The sequence below is a fragment of the Coregonus lavaretus genome, assembly GCF_964263955.1.
Source record: "Coregonus lavaretus genome assembly, chromosome: 14".
Lineage (NCBI taxonomy): Eukaryota > Metazoa > Chordata > Actinopteri > Salmoniformes > Salmonidae > Coregonus > Coregonus lavaretus.
This window is the reverse complement of record NC_140001.1, coordinates 16770242-16791926: the sequence shown is the minus strand read 5'-3', so window position 1 is coordinate 16791926 and position 21685 is coordinate 16770242. Positions and strand designations below refer to the sequence as shown.

General features: G+C 42.0%; 1 protein-coding gene across 1 annotated transcript; it reads right to left on the bottom strand.

Annotated features, from left to right (window-relative positions):
• Window positions 1–1243: 1243 nt before the first annotated feature.
• LOC311141316 (leucine zipper putative tumor suppressor 1-like) lies at window positions 1244–21162 on the bottom strand. Its single transcript, XM_084176610.1, has 5 exons — window positions 20927–21162; window positions 6046–6518; window positions 3879–4721; window positions 3442–3636; window positions 1244–3223 (listed from the first exon to the last, which is right to left on the bottom strand). The coding sequence occupies exons 2-5, from the start codon at window positions 6394–6396 to the stop codon at window positions 2729–2731; spliced, it is 1884 nt and encodes a 627-aa protein (XP_084032736.1). The 5' UTR covers window positions 6397–6518; window positions 20927–21162; the 3' UTR covers window positions 1244–2728.
• Between the last annotated feature and the right edge of the window lie 523 nt (window positions 21163–21685).

The following is a 21685-nucleotide window of genomic DNA, read 5'->3' as shown; positions in this document are numbered from 1 at the left end:
CTTAATCCCCAATTACAGTGTTTACTATTGAGTTACAGATTATGCATATTGCAGCAAGCTAATAAAATGTGCAAGCTGGGCAAGCTAATAAAAATACAACATTCTACCTTAATTATCATTCAGATATTGTCACTTATAGAACAACATTTTACCTCAGCAAAACTGCACTTCACTCAGAATACCTTACAATAATACTCCCAATATTGTTGTAAGAATGATATTGTCATTTAGCTTTTACGATGTCAGTGGAAAACAACTATATTGTTAGTTTCAAGATATATTTAGTAAATACAGAATATAAAATTGACAACATATCAACAATTCCTACTATAGAATTCTGGAAATATATATTTTTTAAATAAAACATGTTTTACTAGCACTGACTTTTCTGATAACTACTTTGTTGAGCGAAAATGTACCTAGCTATTTTAAGATTAATGCACTAATGTAAATCACTCCGGATAAGAGCGTCTGCTAAATTACTCAAATGTAAACATGTAAATGTACAACATTTGGTGAATCCACATTGTTATGATAAGGAGAAACTATGCGAAGGGAAGTTATTCAGTCCATTTTCCACTTCCACACCCCACCCCTAGATGGCAGCAGCAACCAGGTTAGGTACTGAGTTCTGCCAGGAAGGTAAGGCGATAAATGAGATGATTGCTCACACACAACATTGCCTTTAAATTTCAATCACACTGTAACACTGAACTTCTGCAATACGGATGAAATAGAGCCCATAATGCCCATCAATGAACAAACGGATTGGTCTGGACGACTAGAGTCAACACTGAGCTAGCCGTGGACCTGGTCAATTTCACTTGGTTATTATACATCTGCAAAACAGCTAGTTGTTCTATGGCCAGTGCCCCTCTTTTGTATGTTGCACATGCGCCTCCCCCTACTAATTTATTCAAACCTCTTTGTGCTTGAATGTTGGCCGGCCATCAGAATCACAGCAGGATAAGGCACCATTATCATACTATCTCCTGTGCTTAACTGCTGTCCAATTACTGACACAGGCTGGACTGCTTCTATAGGTCTGAGAAAACCTATGTTCCTTTTTCTAACATTTACGGTGTCATGTTGGAAAAATGGATTGAAAAACAACCATGTGATAGCAGAAGGTGCCAGAAGCGCAATGCAAACACAAAAGGCTGGGATTAAATAATAAGAGGAAGATAACATGTTAAATGTATCAAGTCAAGTAGCCAAATCATTTTACAGTGATAGAGATGTTATGAAAAACCACACTGTTTATTTTGTAGTGTACCTGTACATCATTTATTGTCAGATTTTAAAAACATGTATCTGTGTATGTATCATAAATATACCAATAGATACAGTACATGTTAGACATTCTCAGAAAGTATTTGTTTTCAAGTGATCAGCTCCAAAACTAAGTTTTACATCTTTGAGAAATCTGTACCAGTGAGACATTCTCAGTGTAGTGTGGGATGCACTTTGACAATCATGTTCTCCTAACCCCTCTTAAAATGGAAGTGCATCGATATACATTCTTTATCATCTCAGTTTAATTAGTTCCTTTCAACACTAATCAGTACAATGTATTGAACTTTTGTATCCTTTATATCAATAAATAATATTAATGATAATTCACAAAATATACATCCAGTGCTTTGACACTTAAAGGTAGACTCGGCTACAGTATATGGTTACCACAAAGAGCGGGGCAACTTCCGACAAAAACAAAGACTGTGTGAAGCGATGCAGCTACTGTATCATGTTGCAGGAGAGATATGTGAACTCCCATATACATGTGCAGATGCCAGTATCTGTGTTGGTGCTGATGAGGGCAGCCTCCTGCCTCATTCTCTGTGCAATATCTCTGGCCACAGTGGTGATCGTGATCAAAAAGATTCAATGGAAATACATCACATCATATTGCTGTGTCTCAGTGGATGTTGTGGAGACTTGCAACATCCTATGTAGGACTTGACACATGCAGAAATCTAGTACAATGCTGGGAAACTTCTCAAGAGGAATAACCATTTCGTAGGCTTATTAGGCTACTGTCAATTGAACATTATGGGGTGGTTTCCTGGACACAGATTAAGCCTAGTCCTGGACTAAAAAGCAAGCTCAATGGAGAATGTTCATCGAAAATATTTTTTATCTGTTTCCGGGAAACCAGACTTATGGATAACAAAAGCATAAAGGGCCAATATGGAGTTGCTACATCCATTTTTGGACTAAATTCATGATATAGCCATTGAATCTTAAAGAATATAACTCATAAATGCTTCATGAGCTTAGTTCAACTGCCGTACCCCATCAGAACCTAAAATGATTGTAAACAAAGCCAATGTAAACAAACACTGTATAGCTTCAAAACACGGTTTAAACTATCATTTTGATCTGATGGATGATCAGTCCTTGCATCCATAGCTCAAGCCCCATCCCGCAGCTGTTTTGTTAATTGTTGTTGTTTGATCTCTGGATTGGCCCGTTAAAGCCTGCTTTACACAGTCTCAGAGAATGAAGGATTTTTATAAAAAATAGTCAGACCTGACCATAATTTTCTCATATCCTGCAGCAGTATGTTAGCCAACTTGATTACCATTAAAATACTGCCCCTTCCAAGGCAGCAATAGCTCATCTGTTTTTTGGCCAGATATAATAAATTATGTGTTTCATATGACTGTTTAATAACCCTGTTAGAACATTTGAGCATCATTATTACTTTTCTCTGTGGGTTTCTACCTCAAATTTCTGTGGCGATAATATCCTCATAGTGTAACCCTGAGCTGTGGATGTCCACGTCAAGCTCCGGCCGACTCTCCAGCTCTGCTGTGAGCTCCTGCAGGATCCCCTTCAGGTCTTGGTTCTTCTTGTGCATCTGCAGATAGTTGAGCTGAAGCTGCTTCTGGTACTTGATGACTCTGCCCTTCTCCCTGTTCCACGTCTGTCTCTCGTGCTCAAATCTGTTCGACCGCCTCTCCTGAGTCTCTCTCTCTTCCCTGAGCTCCACTTTCAGTTTCGCCACCTCTCTCTGGAGGGAGTCAGTGCTCATGCTCCCTCCAGTGCCCCCACTCTGGTCTGACCTCTCCTGGGCCTGGGCCTCCAGGTGCTGCCTCTGTTCTTTTTTTGCCAGGGCCAGGTCCTTTTTCATTCCCTTGATATCTGTCTCCAGTATGCCCACCTTTGCTCTTAGTAGATCAGCCTCGTTCTTCTTGCGCTGGAGCTCATTTTGGCATACCTGGGGTGGAATAGATGAATTGTGTCATTATCAAATGCACTTTGCTATTGAACATGGAGGCCAAGTAGATAATGGCAAAGGTTTAGCATTGTCACTCACGCTTAAATGCAATTTACATTGGCACACCACTAGTGCAGCGGCTGAACATTAGTAAAGAAATCTGCTCTGTTTGCATATCATACTTCCTCTGATTTTCTTTTAAGAAATAGACGTTGTACCTCGACATCCACACTGCGAGAGCGTATCTTGTCCTCTTGCAATTTGTTCTGCTTTTCCAGTGCCTCCATTTTGGCCCGGGTCTCCTTCAGCGAGGCCTTGAGGCTGACGATGTCATTCAGCTTGTGAGTGACACCAGCCTGGGAGTCCCTGAGCTGATGCTTCAGCAGGGAGATCTCCCCAGCCTTTTGGCATACCTAATAATAAATGTAAAGCGTAAAAGCCTTGTTGAAGTAGTGGTTGCTTTTGTCCAATACATTTTAGAAATGACATACACCCTGGCCTGTGCAATGTGTTCAGTAGCTATAACTAGTTTTTCCTAGTGACCTGACCAGGAAATACTTTGAGCCCTAGTCACAGTCTACAACTATCCCTGAGTCTTTCATGGTAAGACCATATGGTAAAAACCCCTGGCTCATGACACATGCTGGCCACTTACCTCCCACTGGGTCTCCTCTAAGGTGGGCTCTAGCTGGTTCTTCTCCGTCTCAAACGACATCAGTTTGACCTCTATCAGGTCCTTCTCCTGGGTCATCTGGACCAGCTCGTCCTGGAGCCTCTGGTTGTCCTGCTGCAGCTGGCTGACCTTGAGCTGCAAGGCCTGGTGGTTCCTTACAGCCCTCTGGGAGACCTGCCTGAGCTTGGTGGAGCACCTCTGCTTCAGGCCTTCCATCTCCTCAACACAATACCTCTGCCTCTCCTCAAACAGCTGGCACGTGTCCACCTCTTTCTCCTCAAAGCTCACCTGCAGCTCCTGCAGCTCTGTCTCACTCTCCAGCAGCCTCTGCTCCAGCAGCTCAATGAAGGACTCATCTGTGGAGATGGGCGAGCGATTACAGCCCCCCATCTCCTCCAAGAGAGGGCTAGGCTTCTGAGGTGAGGGGAGGGAGACGGTGTCCCTGTTAGCCTTCGCTGCCCCTCCATTGCTTATAGCTGCAACCCTGGCACTGGCACTAATGCCATTCCCATTGGTCCATGTAGAGAGGGGGGGCTGCTGGGGATGGGTCATGCCATGGACTGAGCCTCCTGCACACTGAGTCAATGGGCCTGTGGAAGCACTGTGGCTCCCACTGGTGCTGTGAGTAGGCAGGCTGGACATTGAATCCTGCCCAGAGTCTGATAGGGTCCCTGAAAATGTGTCCTGTTTGGGCTCCTGGGAGTCTCTGATCCTCTCTGGGGGACTAAGGAGGTGGGTGAGGTTGTTGTGAGTCTCTGTGGAAGAGGTGCTCCTTGGGATGACTGGCTTGAAGGCTGTGGGCCGGATCAAAGCCTTCTCCATATTCTAGAGGTAGAGGAAGGAGATGGAACAAATGAAGTCGATCAGAGAACATGTTGGTTTGGAGAACCAATGGAGATGATCATGTAAGCAAATAATGTTGCCAATGACTAATCCATCATATAGTGCTGAGGAGAACCGATTATAACCACCCAGAAATGTGAGATTTGTACATGTAAAAGTGCAATGTCAGAATATACAGAATACATGAAACTGTCATGAGAGATTTATAACATCAGATATTCCTGTCTGTGCTGTCTGGAAACACCACCAGTTATACCCAACCTCCTCCTCCTCCACCCTGTTGTACTGTCTGAGAAAATATGAAAAGCCCTACTCTGTGATATTAATCCCTTAGAGTCGATTGACGAACCAGTGCGTCAATTTAAGTAACATAATTTAAAAAATCCCCATAACATCTGTCAGTTTAAGCTAGAGATATCTGTCGCACTTCCGCATCTGCGGTGAAAGGTGACAGAGCTAGAGCGCTGTTTGTCAGACCATGAGACATCCCAAAAATCGGTCTTCTCACAAAAACGTCTATAGATTCGGAGCGGTTTGACCTACAAAACTATTATGACCACTCTATGGAAAGGGGAGACTCTCACGGACATGAGTGTCACAGGACTCATCTGAAGGTAACCGGTACCAGTTTTAAAAAATGAATGGAAGTATGTCCAGTGACTTCATACTGTTTGGCATGGTTCCCTTAAGATGCTCAAATAATAGCTATTCATTATTTAGATTTATACCTGTTCAGAAATGCATATTCAGAGAGCAGGGTTTGCATAAGAACATCACTGATGACATCTTACAAAAGATCAAGGCATTGCAATCAACAATATTTTCTGTGATTTTAATTAATAACATATAGCCTACCCATTCATTCTTGCAGAATATAACTTATAATGCCTTCATGAGTGGCCAATCATAAGGTTATATAAGGCTATTTTACTCCATTGTTTGTTTTTGCTGTCATTTTAGTCTTTGTTAACAAATAGGGTATAGTTTCAAAATGTTTAAAATGATCATTTCAATCTCTTGGACTGTCAGTCCTTGCATCTAGCTATGTCTATGACTTTGAGTGTGGTTACATGCTGCTGCAGTTAGGCTAAAAGCAAACGCATAATTGTGGCTTTAGTCATCAACCTTGGAGATGGTTAAAAAAAGACTGGACAACACAAGGCTTGGTGTTTCAACAGAGGTAATGTGGTTGTTTGAGACAGTACCTACTGTGCTTGTCTGATCTTGTGTTTGAAGTTGTCTTACTGGTTATTAATTATACAACACAGGCATGTTCAAAAGTATGTTGAGCAAGTCAGAGACTCACCTTCTCCAGTTTCCCTGACATAGGCAACAGTTTAGGTGTCACTCTACTGTCTGGTTCCATATCAGTAGAATGTCCCTCTCCTACATGGTCTTCTGTTGGGACACCTCTGCGATGAGTCATCCGCGGCTTGTGGCTCACCTTTAAGTAAAAGAAGTCCTCACTCCTGCCTGCCTGAGAGATGCCTTTAGTGGTGTGGTTGGAAGACCCCTGTGCAAAGCTGTACTTCAGTAGGCCATCCAGGCTCCGGCCTGTTTTCCGGTGATGGCCTGCCTTCTTTAGTTTGTACTCCGTGGCCTGACAGTGCTTGCTGTGGAGACTGTGACCTGAGATGAAACTGCTGACACTTCCCATAGTCTCTGGGCATAGGTGAGGGCAGATTGGATGTTCTGGCAGCTTTAACGTATGCTGTTGAAGAGGTACTGGGAGTGGGGGTTAGACTCATGACCCCAGGGCGATATTGTCAATGTTTCCATCTGCGGGGAAGAAATTTCGATTTCAATTTCGATGTTTTGATATTGTTGTATTTTTTTAATGTAACTTTGTTCTATAAAGGCATTTATTTTCTGCAACAACCATACTGTAGACCAGGGGTAGGCAACCCTGTTCCTGGAGTGCCACAGGTACTGCAGGATTTTGTTCCAACAAGGCACCACACCTGACCAACAGCTAATCGATCAGTTCAATGATTGCCTAAATTTAACACACCTGGTCTTCCAGGTCGGTTAAATAAAAAACATGAAGTGCCTGCGGCACTCCAGGACCAGGGTTGCCTACTCCTGCTATAGACGTACCCTCTCTTCCTCACTCATGCCCTGCACTGCCCTGCCTCGCCCTGCCCTGCCCTGGGTGATACAACGTACCAGATGTTGCTAACCATGATCTCTAACCCTCTAGGGAACAGACCTATTCAATTCTCTAATAAGTTCCTGATAAGCAGAGGTCTCCGAAGTGAATGATATTGCCTTTGGGCTCCCCAACCACCTGGTGTCCTTTCTTTAAGCATAATGTCCACAGGAACAAAAGCATGGTGCAACGGGCCAACTATAATAGTCCCATTAAGTAGTACGTAGCTGACGGCTAATCTGTTACAAATTATTATTTCCACGGTGTGGCTGGCCTGAAAGACATGCATAGCTGTCACTGTTAATGTGCTTCATGGTTAGAGCATTGTGCAAGTCTAGTTGTTTTGAATGAATAAGGAGTGTTAGTGTTGCACTGTTTGTCTCTCAGGGGGAGATGAAAAGATTGACAAAACATGCACCTCTTCTGCTCATCTTATGTTTTCATGAAAAATGCAATAATAACTATGTGGACAGGGACTAGAATCACAATGGACAAAAGAGAATACAGCCACTTGGCCACTATTCAATACAGCATGTCAGAAAAATACTGATATTTAGCTTCATTCAGGATGAGGATACATTCTACATGTTTATACTGTTTGGCATGGTTCCCTTACAATGCTCAAATAATAGATCATAATTATTTAGATTTATACCTGTTAAAGTACAGAACAAATGCCAGATGCCACATATAAACAATCTTTGACATTGTTATTTTCCCTCCCCCCTGCCTATCTGTCTGTCTGGTGGATGTATCTCAACAAATTATCTCACAATCCCTCTCAAATTCTAGAATTCACCACCAGAATTCATCACAAGACTAGAAAATATTCACATTGACTTACTGCCAAGGAAAACCATCCATCTAGCAGACTAACGCGCAGCAATCGGTCCAGTCCTGGAAATACCACGTAGCTGTGTGTGTGTGTGTCTGAATGAACCAGTCATGCAGTGAACACATCACCACTATCACCAGCCAAGAGGGTATCATTCTGAGGGGGTGGGTCTTCCTTTACTCTATTCAGAGGCTTTGCATAACTGACATGTAAATTCAGCTAGGAGGGAGCTGGGACCTTGGAAGCCCCCCAGGGGATGGGGTGTACAACATGTACTCCTTTTACACCGGCACACGCCGCTCAAGTGATTAACTCCTTTCCTCACAATGGATTCTTTACACCTCCAAACTCACTCTGCCCCTTTTCTCCATCAACTGACTGTGTAACTGACGAGTGGCGCAGCGGTCTAAGGCACTGCATCTTAGTGCTTGAGGCGTCACTACAGACCCCCTGTTTCGATTCCGGCTGTATCACAACCGGCCGTGATTGGGAGTCCCATAGGGCAGCGCACAATTGGCCCAGCGCCGTCTGGGTTTTGCCAGTGTAGGCTGTCATTGTAAATAAGAATTTGTTCTTAACTGACTTGCCTAGTTAAATAAAGGTTAAATAAATAAAATAAATAAAAAGAACCTCCCCTCCCCTCTCTGTTCCTCCCCTCTCTGTTCCTCCCACACTGCCCTGCACCCACTCTGAACAAACACCTCTCTGGCTGAAGAGAAAGAACCCCTCTTTCTCTTTGTCTCCACAAGTGTGCCAGTCTTTGTGTGGACTCTTGTCTGGTAGTTGATGTATGCCTCTTAAACAGCAAACACCATATTTGAGTGTTAAACAAATGGCTACTCTTTAGAATAAGGGGTAAATGGTGCAGTGGTAGTCAGTGGTGGAAAAAGTACCCAATAGTCATACTTGAGTAAAATTAAAGATACCTTAATAGAAAATGACAAAAATGAAAGTCACCCAGTAAAATACTACTTGAGTAAAAGTATAAAAGTATTTGTTTTGAAATATAATTAAGTATCAAAAGTAAATATTGCGATCAGTTCAATGATTGCCTAAATTTAACACACCTGGTCTTCCAGGTCGGTTAAATAAAAAACATGAAGTGCCTGCGGCACTCCAGGACCAGGGTTGCCTACTCCTGCTATAGACGTACCCTCTCTTCCTCACTCATGCCCTGCACTGCCCTGCCTCGCCCTGCCCTGCCCTGGGTGATACAACGTACCAGATGTTGCTAACCATGATCTCTAACCCTCTAGGGAACAGACCTATTCAATTCTCTAATAAGTTCCTGATAAGCAGAGGTCTCCGAAGTGAATGATATTGCCTTTGGGCTCCCCAACCACCTGGTGTCCTTTCTTTAAGCATAATGTCCACAGGAACAAAAGCATGGTGCAACGGGCCAACTATAATAGTCCCATTAAGTAGTACGTAGCTGACGGCTAATCTGTTACAAATTATTATTTCCACGGTGTGGCTGGCCTGAAAGACATGCATAGCTGTCACTGTTAATGTGCTTCATGGTTAGAGCATTGTGCAAGTCTAGTTGTTTTGAATGAATAAGGAGTGTTAGTGTTGCACTGTTTGTCTCTCAGGGGGAGATGAAAAGATTGACAAAACATGCACCTCTTCTGCTCATCTTATGTTTTCATGAAAAATGCAATAATAACTATGTGGACAGGGACTAGAATCACAATGGACAAAAGAGAATACAGCCACTTGGCCACTATTCAATACAGCATGTCAGAAAAATACTGATATTTAGCTTCATTCAGGATGAGGATACATTCTACATGTTTATACTGTTTGGCATGGTTCCCTTACAATGCTCAAATAATAGATCATAATTATTTAGATTTATACCTGTTAAAGTACAGAACAAATGCCAGATGCCACATATAAACAATCTTTGACATTGTTATTTTCCCTCCCCCCTGCCTATCTGTCTGTCTGGTGGATGTATCTCAACAAATTATCTCACAATCCCTCTCAAATTCTAGAATTCACCACCAGAATTCATCACAAGACTAGAAAATATTCACATTGACTTACTGCCAAGGAAAACCATCCATCTAGCAGACTAACGCGCAGCAATCGGTCCAGTCCTGGAAATACCACGTAGCTGTGTGTGTGTGTGTCTGAATGAACCAGTCATGCAGTGAACACATCACCACTATCACCAGCCAAGAGGGTATCATTCTGAGGGGGTGGGTCTTCCTTTACTCTATTCAGAGGCTTTGCATAACTGACATGTAAATTCAGCTAGGAGGGAGCTGGGACCTTGGAAGCCCCCCAGGGGATGGGGTGTACAACATGTACTCCTTTTACACCGGCACACGCCGCTCAAGTGATTAACTCCTTTCCTCACAATGGATTCTTTACACCTCCAAACTCACTCTGCCCCTTTTCTCCATCAACTGACTGTGTAACTGACGAGTGGCGCAGCGGTCTAAGGCACTGCATCTTAGTGCTTGAGGCGTCACTACAGACCCCCTGTTTCGATTCCGGCTGTATCACAACCGGCCGTGATTGGGAGTCCCATAGGGCAGCGCACAATTGGCCCAGCGCCGTCTGGGTTTTGCCAGTGTAGGCTGTCATTGTAAATAAGAATTTGTTCTTAACTGACTTGCCTAGTTAAATAAAGGTTAAATAAATAAAATAAATAAAAAGAACCTCCCCTCCCCTCTCTGTTCCTCCCCTCTCTGTTCCTCCCACACTGCCCTGCACCCACTCTGAACAAACACCTCTCTGGCTGAAGAGAAAGAACCCCTCTTTCTCTTTGTCTCCACAAGTGTGCCAGTCTTTGTGTGGACTCTTGTCTGGTAGTTGATGTATGCCTCTTAAACAGCAAACACCATATTTGAGTGTTAAACAAATGGCTACTCTTTAGAATAAGGGGTAAATGGTGCAGTGGTAGTCAGTGGTGGAAAAAGTACCCAATAGTCATACTTGAGTAAAATTAAAGATACCTTAATAGAAAATGACAAAAATGAAAGTCACCCAGTAAAATACTACTTGAGTAAAAGTATAAAAGTATTTGTTTTGAAATATAATTAAGTATCAAAAGTAAATATTGCTCAAATATACTTACGTTTTAAAAGTAAAAGTATAAATCATTTCAAATTCCTTATATTAAGCAGACCAGACAGCACCGTTTTCTTGTTTTTTAAATTGAATGACAGCCAGGGGCTATCTCCAACACTCTGACATTATTTATAAATGAAGCATGTGTGTTTCATTTAGATCAGAGACAGTAGGGATGACCAGGGATGGTCTATTGATAAGTGCGTGAATTGGAGCATTTTTCTGTCCTGCTAAGTACTTTTGGGTGTCAGGGAAAATGTGAAGTAAAAGTTGTCAAAAATATAAATAGTAAAGTACAGATACCCAAAAAAACGAATTAAGTAGTACTTGAAAGTATTTTTACTTAAGTACTTTACACCACTGGTAGTAGTGATTTACTGCTGAGGGCTTTGAGCAGCTTTGAGTTACACTCAGTGCTGCTATCTCAGTTTCAGCTCGGCCACGTTCTCAGCCTCGGTAGAAGTAAGCCCTTGTTGCAGCCTAAATGTTTCCACCTTTTAACATAAAAACCTTAATTGATAAACTTTTCCATGATAGGATGTTGATCAAAGGAATATTTTTCACAATGTTCACAGATGGACCATTATGGATTTTAAGGATATCCATTCCAAGTGCTCTGCAAATAAATCAATTTGTTGAGAGTCAACTCCTGAGGAACAAAAAGCCACAACTGCATTAGCAGTAAATCAAATCAAATGTATTTTTCACATACACATGGTTAGCAGATGTTATTGCGAGTGTAGCGAAATGCTTGTGCTTCTAGTTCCGACAGTGAAGTAATATCTAGCAAGTAATATCTGACAGCTCCACAACAAAAACCTAATACACACAAATCTAAGTAAAGGAATGGAATAAGAATATATAAATATATGGATGAGAAATGTCATTATCAGAGTGGCATCAGCTGAGATGCAATAGATTGTATAGAATACAGTATATACATATGAGATGGATAATGCAAGATATGTAAACATTATTAAAGTGGCATTATTAAAGTGACTAGTGTTCCATTTATTAAAGTGGCCAGTGATTTTCAAGTCTGTATGTAGGCAGCAGCCTCTCTGTGCTAGTGATGGCTGTTTAACAGTCTGATGGCCTTGAGATAGAAGCTGTTTTTCAGTCTCTCGGTCCCAGCTTTGATGCACCTGTACTGACCTCGCCTTCTGGATGATAGCGGGGTGAACAGGCAGTGGCTCGAATGGTAGTTGTCCTTGATTATCTTTTGGCCTTCCTGTGCATTCGGGTGCTGTAGGTGTCCTGAAGGGCAGGTAGTTTGCCCCCGGTGATGCGTTGTGCAGACCGCACCACCCTCTGGATAGCCCTGCGGTTGTGGGCAGTGCAGTTGCCGTACCAGGCGGTGATACAGCCCGACAGGATACTCTCAATTGTGCATCTGTAAAAGTTTGTGAGGGTTTTAGGGGACAAGCCAAATTTCTTCAGCCTCCTGAGGTTGAAGAGACGCTGTTGCGCCTTCTTCACCACACTGTCTGTGTGGGTGGACCATTTCAGTTTGTCAGTGATATGTACGCCGAGGAACTTAAAACGTTCCACCTTCTCCACTGCTGTCTCGTTGAAGTGGATAGGGGGGTACTCTCACATTCGCTGAAGGAGGAGGACCAATGCACAGCGTGGAAGGTGAACATACTTATTTATTAAATGATTACACGAACAAAACAACAAATCGATACGTGACGTCCAAAGGTACAAACCTACACAGGAACCAGATCCCACAAACACTGTGGGAAAACAGCCTGTCTAAATATGGTTCCCAATCAGAGACAACCAGCAACAGCTGACACTCGTTGCCTCTGATTGAGAACCACTCTGGCCAACATAGATATACATGAACTAGAATAAACAAAGAACACTCACACCCTGGCTCAACATACAAGCGTCCCCAGAGCCAGGGCGTGACAGGTACTCCCTCTGCTGTTTCCTGAAGTCCACGATCAGTAGGGCAATATTTCCTGAAATCTGTGGATTATTGCACTCATTTTACATTGACTATCATAGATATTTAAGATAATGTATGTGAACTGTCTCCACTAAACCCATCAAAGGCTCTTCTTGTATTTAGGAAAATTGAGTAATTTCATCAAGGCCTACATCATTGAAATTTATATATATTATACAATTTTACATATTAGTCATTTAGCAGACGCTCTGATCCAGAGCGACTTACAGTTAGTGAGTGCATACATTATAATTTTTTCATACTATAAGAATCCATCTGACCCGCAGGCCTTCTAGGATCACCATGATTTAAGGTTTTCAGTCACTGGAGAAGGATTGGGGTGGGTGGGGGTTTTGTGGCGACACGGAGAGTGGGGTTTGAAGGGAGTGATCTCTTTGCGTGAGTGTGTGTAGTGGGGGAGGAGTGTTGCTGCACGTGCCCCCAAGCCCCAGCTGACCTGCTTGACACAATGGCCTGCCACACAGCGGACCAGCTGACACTCAGACACCCACAGTGACACACATAGCCAATCCATTACCTCATAGAGGCTAGAGCAGGGCCATAAAGGACAGGATTTATACCTGTCTCACAATGAACACGCTGCTCTGCTCTACTGTACCTCAATAGTCACAGGGCCAGATGGCACCTCTTAGATGTACTGTCTCGATATGGTCATTATTCACAGAGTTACGTGTGTTTTCTATTGGGGCCACAATGTGCATATGCATATGTTAAGGCCTATCTGGTTAAAGAGATGTGAGATGTCTAGATACAACATCAAGATGTTTTAGAATGAATTTATATTTTGGTTATTAATAATGAATAGAATGCATTGAAAACACCAGTCTGACTTGCTGTCCTCTCATGGTACATACACTGTGAATACGGAGAGGAGACAAGATGATAAAGCATTATTAGCCTTAGGTCCTCCCAGTCATGACACAGCCATTATGCCAAGCTCGCATAAAGGGTGTGTGTGTGTTTGTGTGTTTGTGTCTGTGTCTGTGTGTGTGTGTGTGAGTAAGTGTGAGCCATCGAAAAGGGCAGTACATGGCAGCAAACGCATTTCCAGTGTGTGATGAGGTGAATAATTGAACATGAAGGACCCGTCTCTCTCATTGTGTAGCCTGTCAAGGATCCCCTGACATCGCTTGACATCGTATCTTATTCATTGTGTACAAAGTATGAGTAATCTTTTTTCAAATTAGACTGTACTGAGAATGATGTGGGAGGTAGAGATAAGCATCTATCTGTCACTGTCCCTCATATTCCCCTGCTATCCATCCATCAAGGCTCTGCATGCACTAGTGTGATGTCTCCTCCTTAGAGCATACAATGGGAGATAATTGGATGATCCACTTAGTACATTACTGAGGAGGCTGTGAGTAAATGACCCCTTAGCGCTGAAGAGTGAATCGCACACACGTATTACTACTGCCACTGAGGGAAGAGTGTGTGTGTGTGTCTCTTTGTGATTTTGTGAGTGAGTGAGAGAGTACGTGAATTAATGTGTGAGTGTGAGTATGTGTGTCTGTGTGTGATATCAATCAAAATGTCAACTTTATGTTTGAATATGAGGTTGCATGATTTAGCTGCTGGTGGGTATTTTGTAGGCTACCCTGAGTGTCTTTCAATCAATCATTTTATGTGGTAGAGGAAAGTGTGGATGGGGGGCAAGGTTAAATGAGTGGTTGTGGTGAAGTGACCACGCACTATACTCATTAATACAACACTATTGCTTTTCATTGAGATAAGAACAGCCATGCCCGTTTTAATGGAGACTTATCTCTGAAATTAGAATGCTTGCCTGAAGCGATTCGACCCTTTAAAATTAGACATTAGGCTGACAAACAATCAACTTTTAGAGAGGAGGATGTCCATTCTGATCCTTGTATTTCTGGGCTGCCTGCTATTTACATTGTGAAAGGCATTTGCATAAGCCTAGCAGCTGTGCTCCGAGCAAGGAGAAACGTGTCTTTAATTGAGTCCAAATGGTACCCTTTACCCTTTAATGACCATGCTGCAAAAAGATAAGTGCTAAAGGCTAAATTATTTTTTATATATATTTCCTTATTGAGCCACGTTATCCACATTCTACATCGATGATTGTTCTCTGATGGCAGAACACTTAATGTTACTGAGCATTGAAGTGCCTGGAATCTATCCAAAAACAGTTTTAAAGAGTTGTGTAAGTCTTCCATTAGATGCTACAGATCAGTAGCCCCTCTGTAATCATGAAATATTTACTTCTTAAGCTTTTATCTCTGAGTCAGACTAAAAATGAAATGACAGTGAAAATGTATGGCAGCAAATAGTATTATTTTTAGGATTGGCATCATGCCCATGGTCCATGGCCAATTTGATCTTCAATCTTGTTTTTGATTTGTTTTTCCGACTAACCTGTATCTAACACGGAAACTGCAGAGACCCATACCACTTGCAACAGAAAACAAAAAAGGTAGTATGATTTTATAGTAAGTAAAAGTATCTCTAGGCCTATCCTCTTTCAATAATGTAGGACCACAGACTGAAAGCTTGTGGACCCAAAAAAAGCTGAGGCCCTTTTTAAGGCAAGAAGTGACAGGAGTGTCTCCTGAGATGCATTAGAGGAGGAGTACATTTTGCTCCAAACTTTGAAGAGCATTGGCCACGCTAGGTAGAAAGTGAAATATTGTTGGGGATGGTATTACACTGGCTTCAACTCAAAGCCTTGAATCAGGGGGCTGAATACCCTGTGACAGAGCTGTTAGGTTTGAAGTAGAGCCAGGCCTCTTATCTGGACCAGCCACACCTTGCGTTAACAGGTGGTTGTCCTCATCCGATTAAGATGATCCGATCATTATCTGATCGGGATTTGTTGCATCTACACATTACCTAAAATGTGTCTCTTATCAGTCCACTGCGTCCGCATTGTGACCAAATTCCCTGGTCCCTCCCTGTATGCAAATTATTCCAACCTGCCTTGGACATCTCGGTATGACACAAGCTGTATAAATCAACAGAAAACAGCACACTTTTATAGTCAATAGTTTTATACCCTTATCATTACAGCCTACTTTTGTTATCCAACTATTTAAGACTGGGCGTATACTGTCCCGATAACCTCGACCTGTCCACAGCCACACAAATAAATATTCAGAGAATCTCTCCCATCCCTAGAAAAAGTAACCACAAAAATGATCTGAGTATCTGGATGTGTTAACAAAATACAATTATTAGACAGTATAAATAAAAATATGCCCTAATGCACACAGTAAAAACAGAAACAGGTTAAGTTACAGAGTAGGCTACAAAGTGCATCTTCAAATGGCGCAATGCATTATCCAAACAGGTCTGGACAGGGTTGTTCTTTATGCATGAATGTTTACATACATTATCTTTATATTATTGTAATCTTGTATTATAAATAAGCTTTAGTATACTGTAGGCCTAAACGGAACCTCAATATGATAACCACTGGCGTAGCATGCAGCCCCCGCAAGGCGGGGGCCCCCCAAACCTCCCCCCAGAGGTTGCCCCCCCCCCCCCCCAGATAGCATATGAAGATGTCATAAGCCATGATTTTATAATTTTTTATTACAGGAAATTATCTTAAAAACTGCAAACTTTTCTCTCAGCCTCAAGGCAAAATGTGTAGAACAGCCGAAAATGTGCTCAGGGATTTTTGAAAGTCGGGACATTCCTTGTCCGGAAGGGACTCTTCATATTTATAGTTGAAAAAATGAATTTTGTAGCATTATTTTAGCTTAAAATTAGCATTTAGGGAAATGCCCTTGTCCGGAAAACAAAGGATCCCAGAAAAGTGTAAAAAAAAAAGATCAACTGGCAATAATGGATATTAACTGAAAAAGGATGTTATGTAGTTTCTTGCAATAGCCCTCTGTGACTTTAAATAATATTTCTCTCAAAACTGTGATTCCTAAAGATGTGTCTGGAGATTTGGTCAACTCCGTCAGATTTGTCTAAAATCCTAAATTAATCAGGGACCCCTTGATAATCTATAGCAAGACGTGTGGTCAAATTACAGTGAGGGAAAAAAGTATTTGATCCCCTGCTGATTTTGTATGTTTGCCCACTGACAAAGACATGATCAGTCTATACTTTTAATGGTAGGTTTATTTGAACAGTGAGAGACAGAATAACAACAACAAAATCCAGAAAAACGCATGTCAAAAATGATATAAATTGATTTGCATTTTAATGAGGGAAATAAGTATTTGACCCCTCTGCAAAACATGACTAATACTTGGTGGCAAAACCCTTGTTGGCAATCACAGAGGTCAGACGTTTCTTGTAGTTGGCCACCAGGTTTGCACACATCTCAGGAGGGATTTTGTCCCACTCCTCTTTGCTGATCTTCTCCAAGTGAGCCATCGAAAAGGGCAGTACATGGCAGCAAACGCATTTCCAGTGTGTGATGAGGTGAATAATTGAACATGAAGGACCCGTCTCTCTCATTAATAATAATAATAATAATAATAATATGCCATTTAGCAGACGCTTTTATCCAAAGCGACTTACAGTCATGCGTGCATACATTTTTGTGTATGGGTGGTCCCGGGGATCGAACCCACTACCTTGGCGTTACAAGCGCTGTGCTCTACCAGCTGAGCTACAGAGGACCACGTGTAGCCTGTCAAGGATCCATAGAGCTCCGAGACAGGATTGTGTCAAGGCACAGATCTGGGGAAGGGTACCAAAACAATTCTGCAGCATTGAAGGTCTCCAAGAACACAGTGGCCTCCATTCTTAAATGGAAGAAGTTTGGAACCACCAAGACTCTTCCTAGAGCTGGCCGCCCGGCCAAACTGAGCAATCGGGGGAGAAGGGCCTTGGTCAGGGAGGTGACCAAGAACCCAATGGTAACTCTGACAGACCTCCAGAGTTCCTCTGTGGAGATGGGAGAACCTTCCAGAAGGACAACCATCTCTGCAGCACTCCACCAATCAGGCCTTTATGGTAGAGTGGCCAGACGGAAGCCACTCCTCAGTAAAAGGCACATGACAGCCCGCTTGGAGTTTGCCAAAAGGCACCTAAAGACTCTCAGACCATAAGAAACAAGATTTTCTGGTCTGATGAAACCAAGATTGAACTCTTTGGCCTGAATGCCAAGTGTCAGGTCTGGAGGAAACCTGGCACCATCGCTACAGTGATGCATGGTGGTGGCAGCATCATGCTGTGGGGATGTTTTTCAGTAGCTGGGACTGGGAGACTAGTCAGGATCGAGGGAAAGATGAACGGAGCAAAGTACAGAGAGATCCTTGATGAAAACCTGCTCCAGAGCACTCAGAACCTCAGACTGGGGCGAAGGTTCATCTTCCAACAAGCACACAGCCAAGACAACGCAGGAGTGGCTTCGGGACAAGTCTCTGAATGTTCTTGATTGGCCAAGCCAGAGCCCGGACTTGAACCTGATTGAACATCTCTGGAGAGACCTGAAAATAACTGTGCAGCGACGCTCCCCATCCAACCTGACAGAGCTTGAAAGGATCTGCAGAGTAGAATGGGAGAAACTCCCCAAATACAGGTGTGCCAAGCTTGTCAAAGGTGCTTCAACAAAGTACCGAGTAAAGGGTCTGTATACTTATGTAAATGTGATATTTCAGTTTTTATTTTTAATACATTTGCAAAAATTGCTAAAACCTGTTTTTGCTTTGTCATTATGGGGTATTGTGTGTAGATTGATGAGGGGAAAAAAAACAATTTAATCGATTTTAGAATAAGGCTGTAACGTAGCAAAATGTGGAAAAAGTCAATAGGTCAGAATACTCCAAAATGCTCTGTATGGCAAGCAAATTGTTTTATAACGGAATAATGTGTAAATCTTAAAGTAGCCTAAAGAGTCCTTCGTATTGAAGCCTACATTATATTGGACAGTGGCCTCGCTCATGCTTACAGAAAGCTGTGCACCTTTACGCATCAGTTTTGACATCTTCTGCACTTTATTGATAGCTGGGTATTGCTAAATGATTCACAGAATATAATAAAATGAAAAAGGATTGCATTATAATACCAATGTATTATTTTCATATCTGATATACTTTAGCAACTGAAATAGACTATTCACCATCTGCCCACTGTTCATTCTGGCTTTAAAGGACAAGTAAATTTTTTTAACCTTATTTTGGATGTAAAAGACATGTTATAGAAGTGTCCAGACACTTTTTTTGCGATTTCACTTGGTTTTGAGAAACTTACCCCACCAGCAATAGACTTCCTCATGCTCGTTCTGCAGTTGCAGGGGCAAAGGTTCCAAAAACACCGAAATATGTCCTTTTAGAAACAGCAATGGGTCTTTAGATGTTGTACACATGAAATTGTGTAATTCCGAACTTTATCCACAACGCTATAGTAAAAATGTTTTGACTCGAGCGATACTTCTCCGTGTAGCCTGTGCATGCACACACGGAAAAGTATTGCTCAATTCCAACAAAATGGAATATAAAATTGCAGATAAAGTTTGGAATGACACAATTTCATCTATACAAAATCTAAAGACTTTCTAAAAAAGTGTCTGGACACTTCTATAACATTCCATTTACATCCACAATACATATTTGCTTAAAAAAGTGAACTTATCCTTTAAAGGTCCAATGCAGCCATTTTTATCTCAATATCAAATCATTTCTGGGTAACAATTAAGTACCTTACTGTGATTGTTTTAAATTAAAATGGCTTCTTTCAACAAATATAGCTTCTTAGCAATAATTTTGTTAGGACTATGGGGAAGGGGGAATCTAAAAAAAAAATGGAAACTGAAAACTATGGGTTATTGGCAGAGTGGTTTGAAACTCCCTTTCTTATTGGCCAAAACTCCATCCCCCCAAAACAGGCTGAAATGTTAGGTGGTCTTTTCAGACAGCTCTTACACTAAAAGGGAATTATCATTATTTTCACAATTTCACAGTATGGAAACATATATAAAATACAGGACAATCACGTTTTTGACTGCACTGGGCCTTTAAGACTCATTCTGAAGCTAATAACTAGTGTGTAAGGTTAACATTAGCCATTGATTGTGCAGCCGATATTTGAGGACTTAATGTACTTTGTTCTGATTTTTAAAGGAGATCAATTTATGCATATTTGGGTGTGGGGAATCAATTTTGTGTTTTCATTCACTGTGCTAAAACTATAGCAATAGCATCCCTACATTAGCATCGCTGAACCAAGCCTCATATACAGATGCTGTATTTGGGTATCTGGGCCAGTTATTTTGAGAGCTTCTTTAGCAAGTCATGACAGTTTTAATGGTTAGTCTGAAGAGACTGCAGATGGAATATAAGAAAAGCCAGTTATGTGCTGCTCTCCAAAGCCTGTCATCTCCAGTTTCTCTACACCCACATGTCTTCCTGTATCCATTTTTATTCCCATGATAAAGCTGCACTACAATGCATGGCTGATCATGTCTGTGCAGGTGCCCTGTTTATCCATTATCTCATCTTGTCACCAGACCCTGTATTTAAACCTAGCTGCAGGTTTCAACACATAATGTTCACAGATGTTACAATGTTTTGACATTATGGCAGCGTACACTAATCTCCTTGTTTAATGTACACTGGGGAGGTAGGTTGTCTGTTAGAGAGTAAGGATCTGTTTCTGTCATGAATTATGTCTAATGAATACATTATTAGATTTATTCTTATTATATTGTCTTGCATCTTTCATATAGAAATACAGTTGATAAATATAGTACAGCAACACAGATGGCCCCCTGCTGTAAACTCTGTAATTTGCTTTTTCTCCTATTCACTATCAAAAGCTGTCGTGTGCAACATTTTATTGCTACATATTATATTGATAGTTGTAGTTTCAACAACAGAACTTGCTAGTAGAAAGCTGACACCTCAGTCGGGACCAAGGTGCATTTACTCCGGAGAGTTGTTCTTTAGAAAACAAGCTAAACACCTGCACAAAAGGATAAACTTTTCCACTCTTCAATTGTTAAAATACAAGTTATTCTTCAACCATAGACTGCAAAACATCTCCTCTGCTTACAGTAAAGAATCACCGAATCAGAACACATCCACATGCTCGACTTCTTTCCATTGCCTTTCCATTACTTCCTAGCATGTTTGCCCTGGGCTAGTCCATATGAACTACTTGTAGCCCATCACATCCACTTTAGCAGCCATAACATTTTGAGCCTGAGCCCTGAGGGGACCTACCTCCATTACTGACTGCTGTGCTGCTTTCCTGGGTCAGACTCTGCCATGTGGAGGATGGCTAGCGCTGGTGTAGTGGGACACGCAGGCGCAATGTCTCCTTTGATGTTTATGTTTCTTTGTCCTCTGAGCCCGCTTTCGTCTCTCCGTACTGTGTGTTCACTTCATCCAATTGACCAGGAAGTGAACATCTTCCTACAGAAACACAGTCTTTTACGCTCTCCCTCTTTTTCGCTCTCCTTTACCTTGCTTTCTCCCTCTTAAACTCCCTCCCACTCTCTCTCTACCACTCACTCCCCCTTCTTTCTTGCTCCCTCCTCCTTTCTTTTCCTCTCTCTCTCCCTTCATCCTATCTCTGGAGCGGTATTTCTCCCACTCTGCTTTCTTTACCCCTCCCTTTTCTTCCCCTCTCTCTCTCTCTCTCTCTCTCTCTCTCTCTCTCTCTCTCTCTCTCTCTCTCTCTCTCTCTCTCTCTCTCTCTCTCTCTCTCTCTCTCTCTCATTGGCACTTAGAACGACTCAGCCTAAGGTTCTGTTATTCTATACCCACATGCCATCAGCCCACTGTTCTTATTGGATGAGCCCACTGTTCTTATTGGATGATCCCACTGTTCTTATTGGATGCCTCCACACTCTTCTAAAGCTATTCTTAGGCACAGTGTGCATGTAATTCTACCCATAGTGCCTTCAGAATGTCCAATCTCTGTTGTATTACTTTACATTTATAATACACAGGAGCAGGCGAATCAATCATGAATCAATA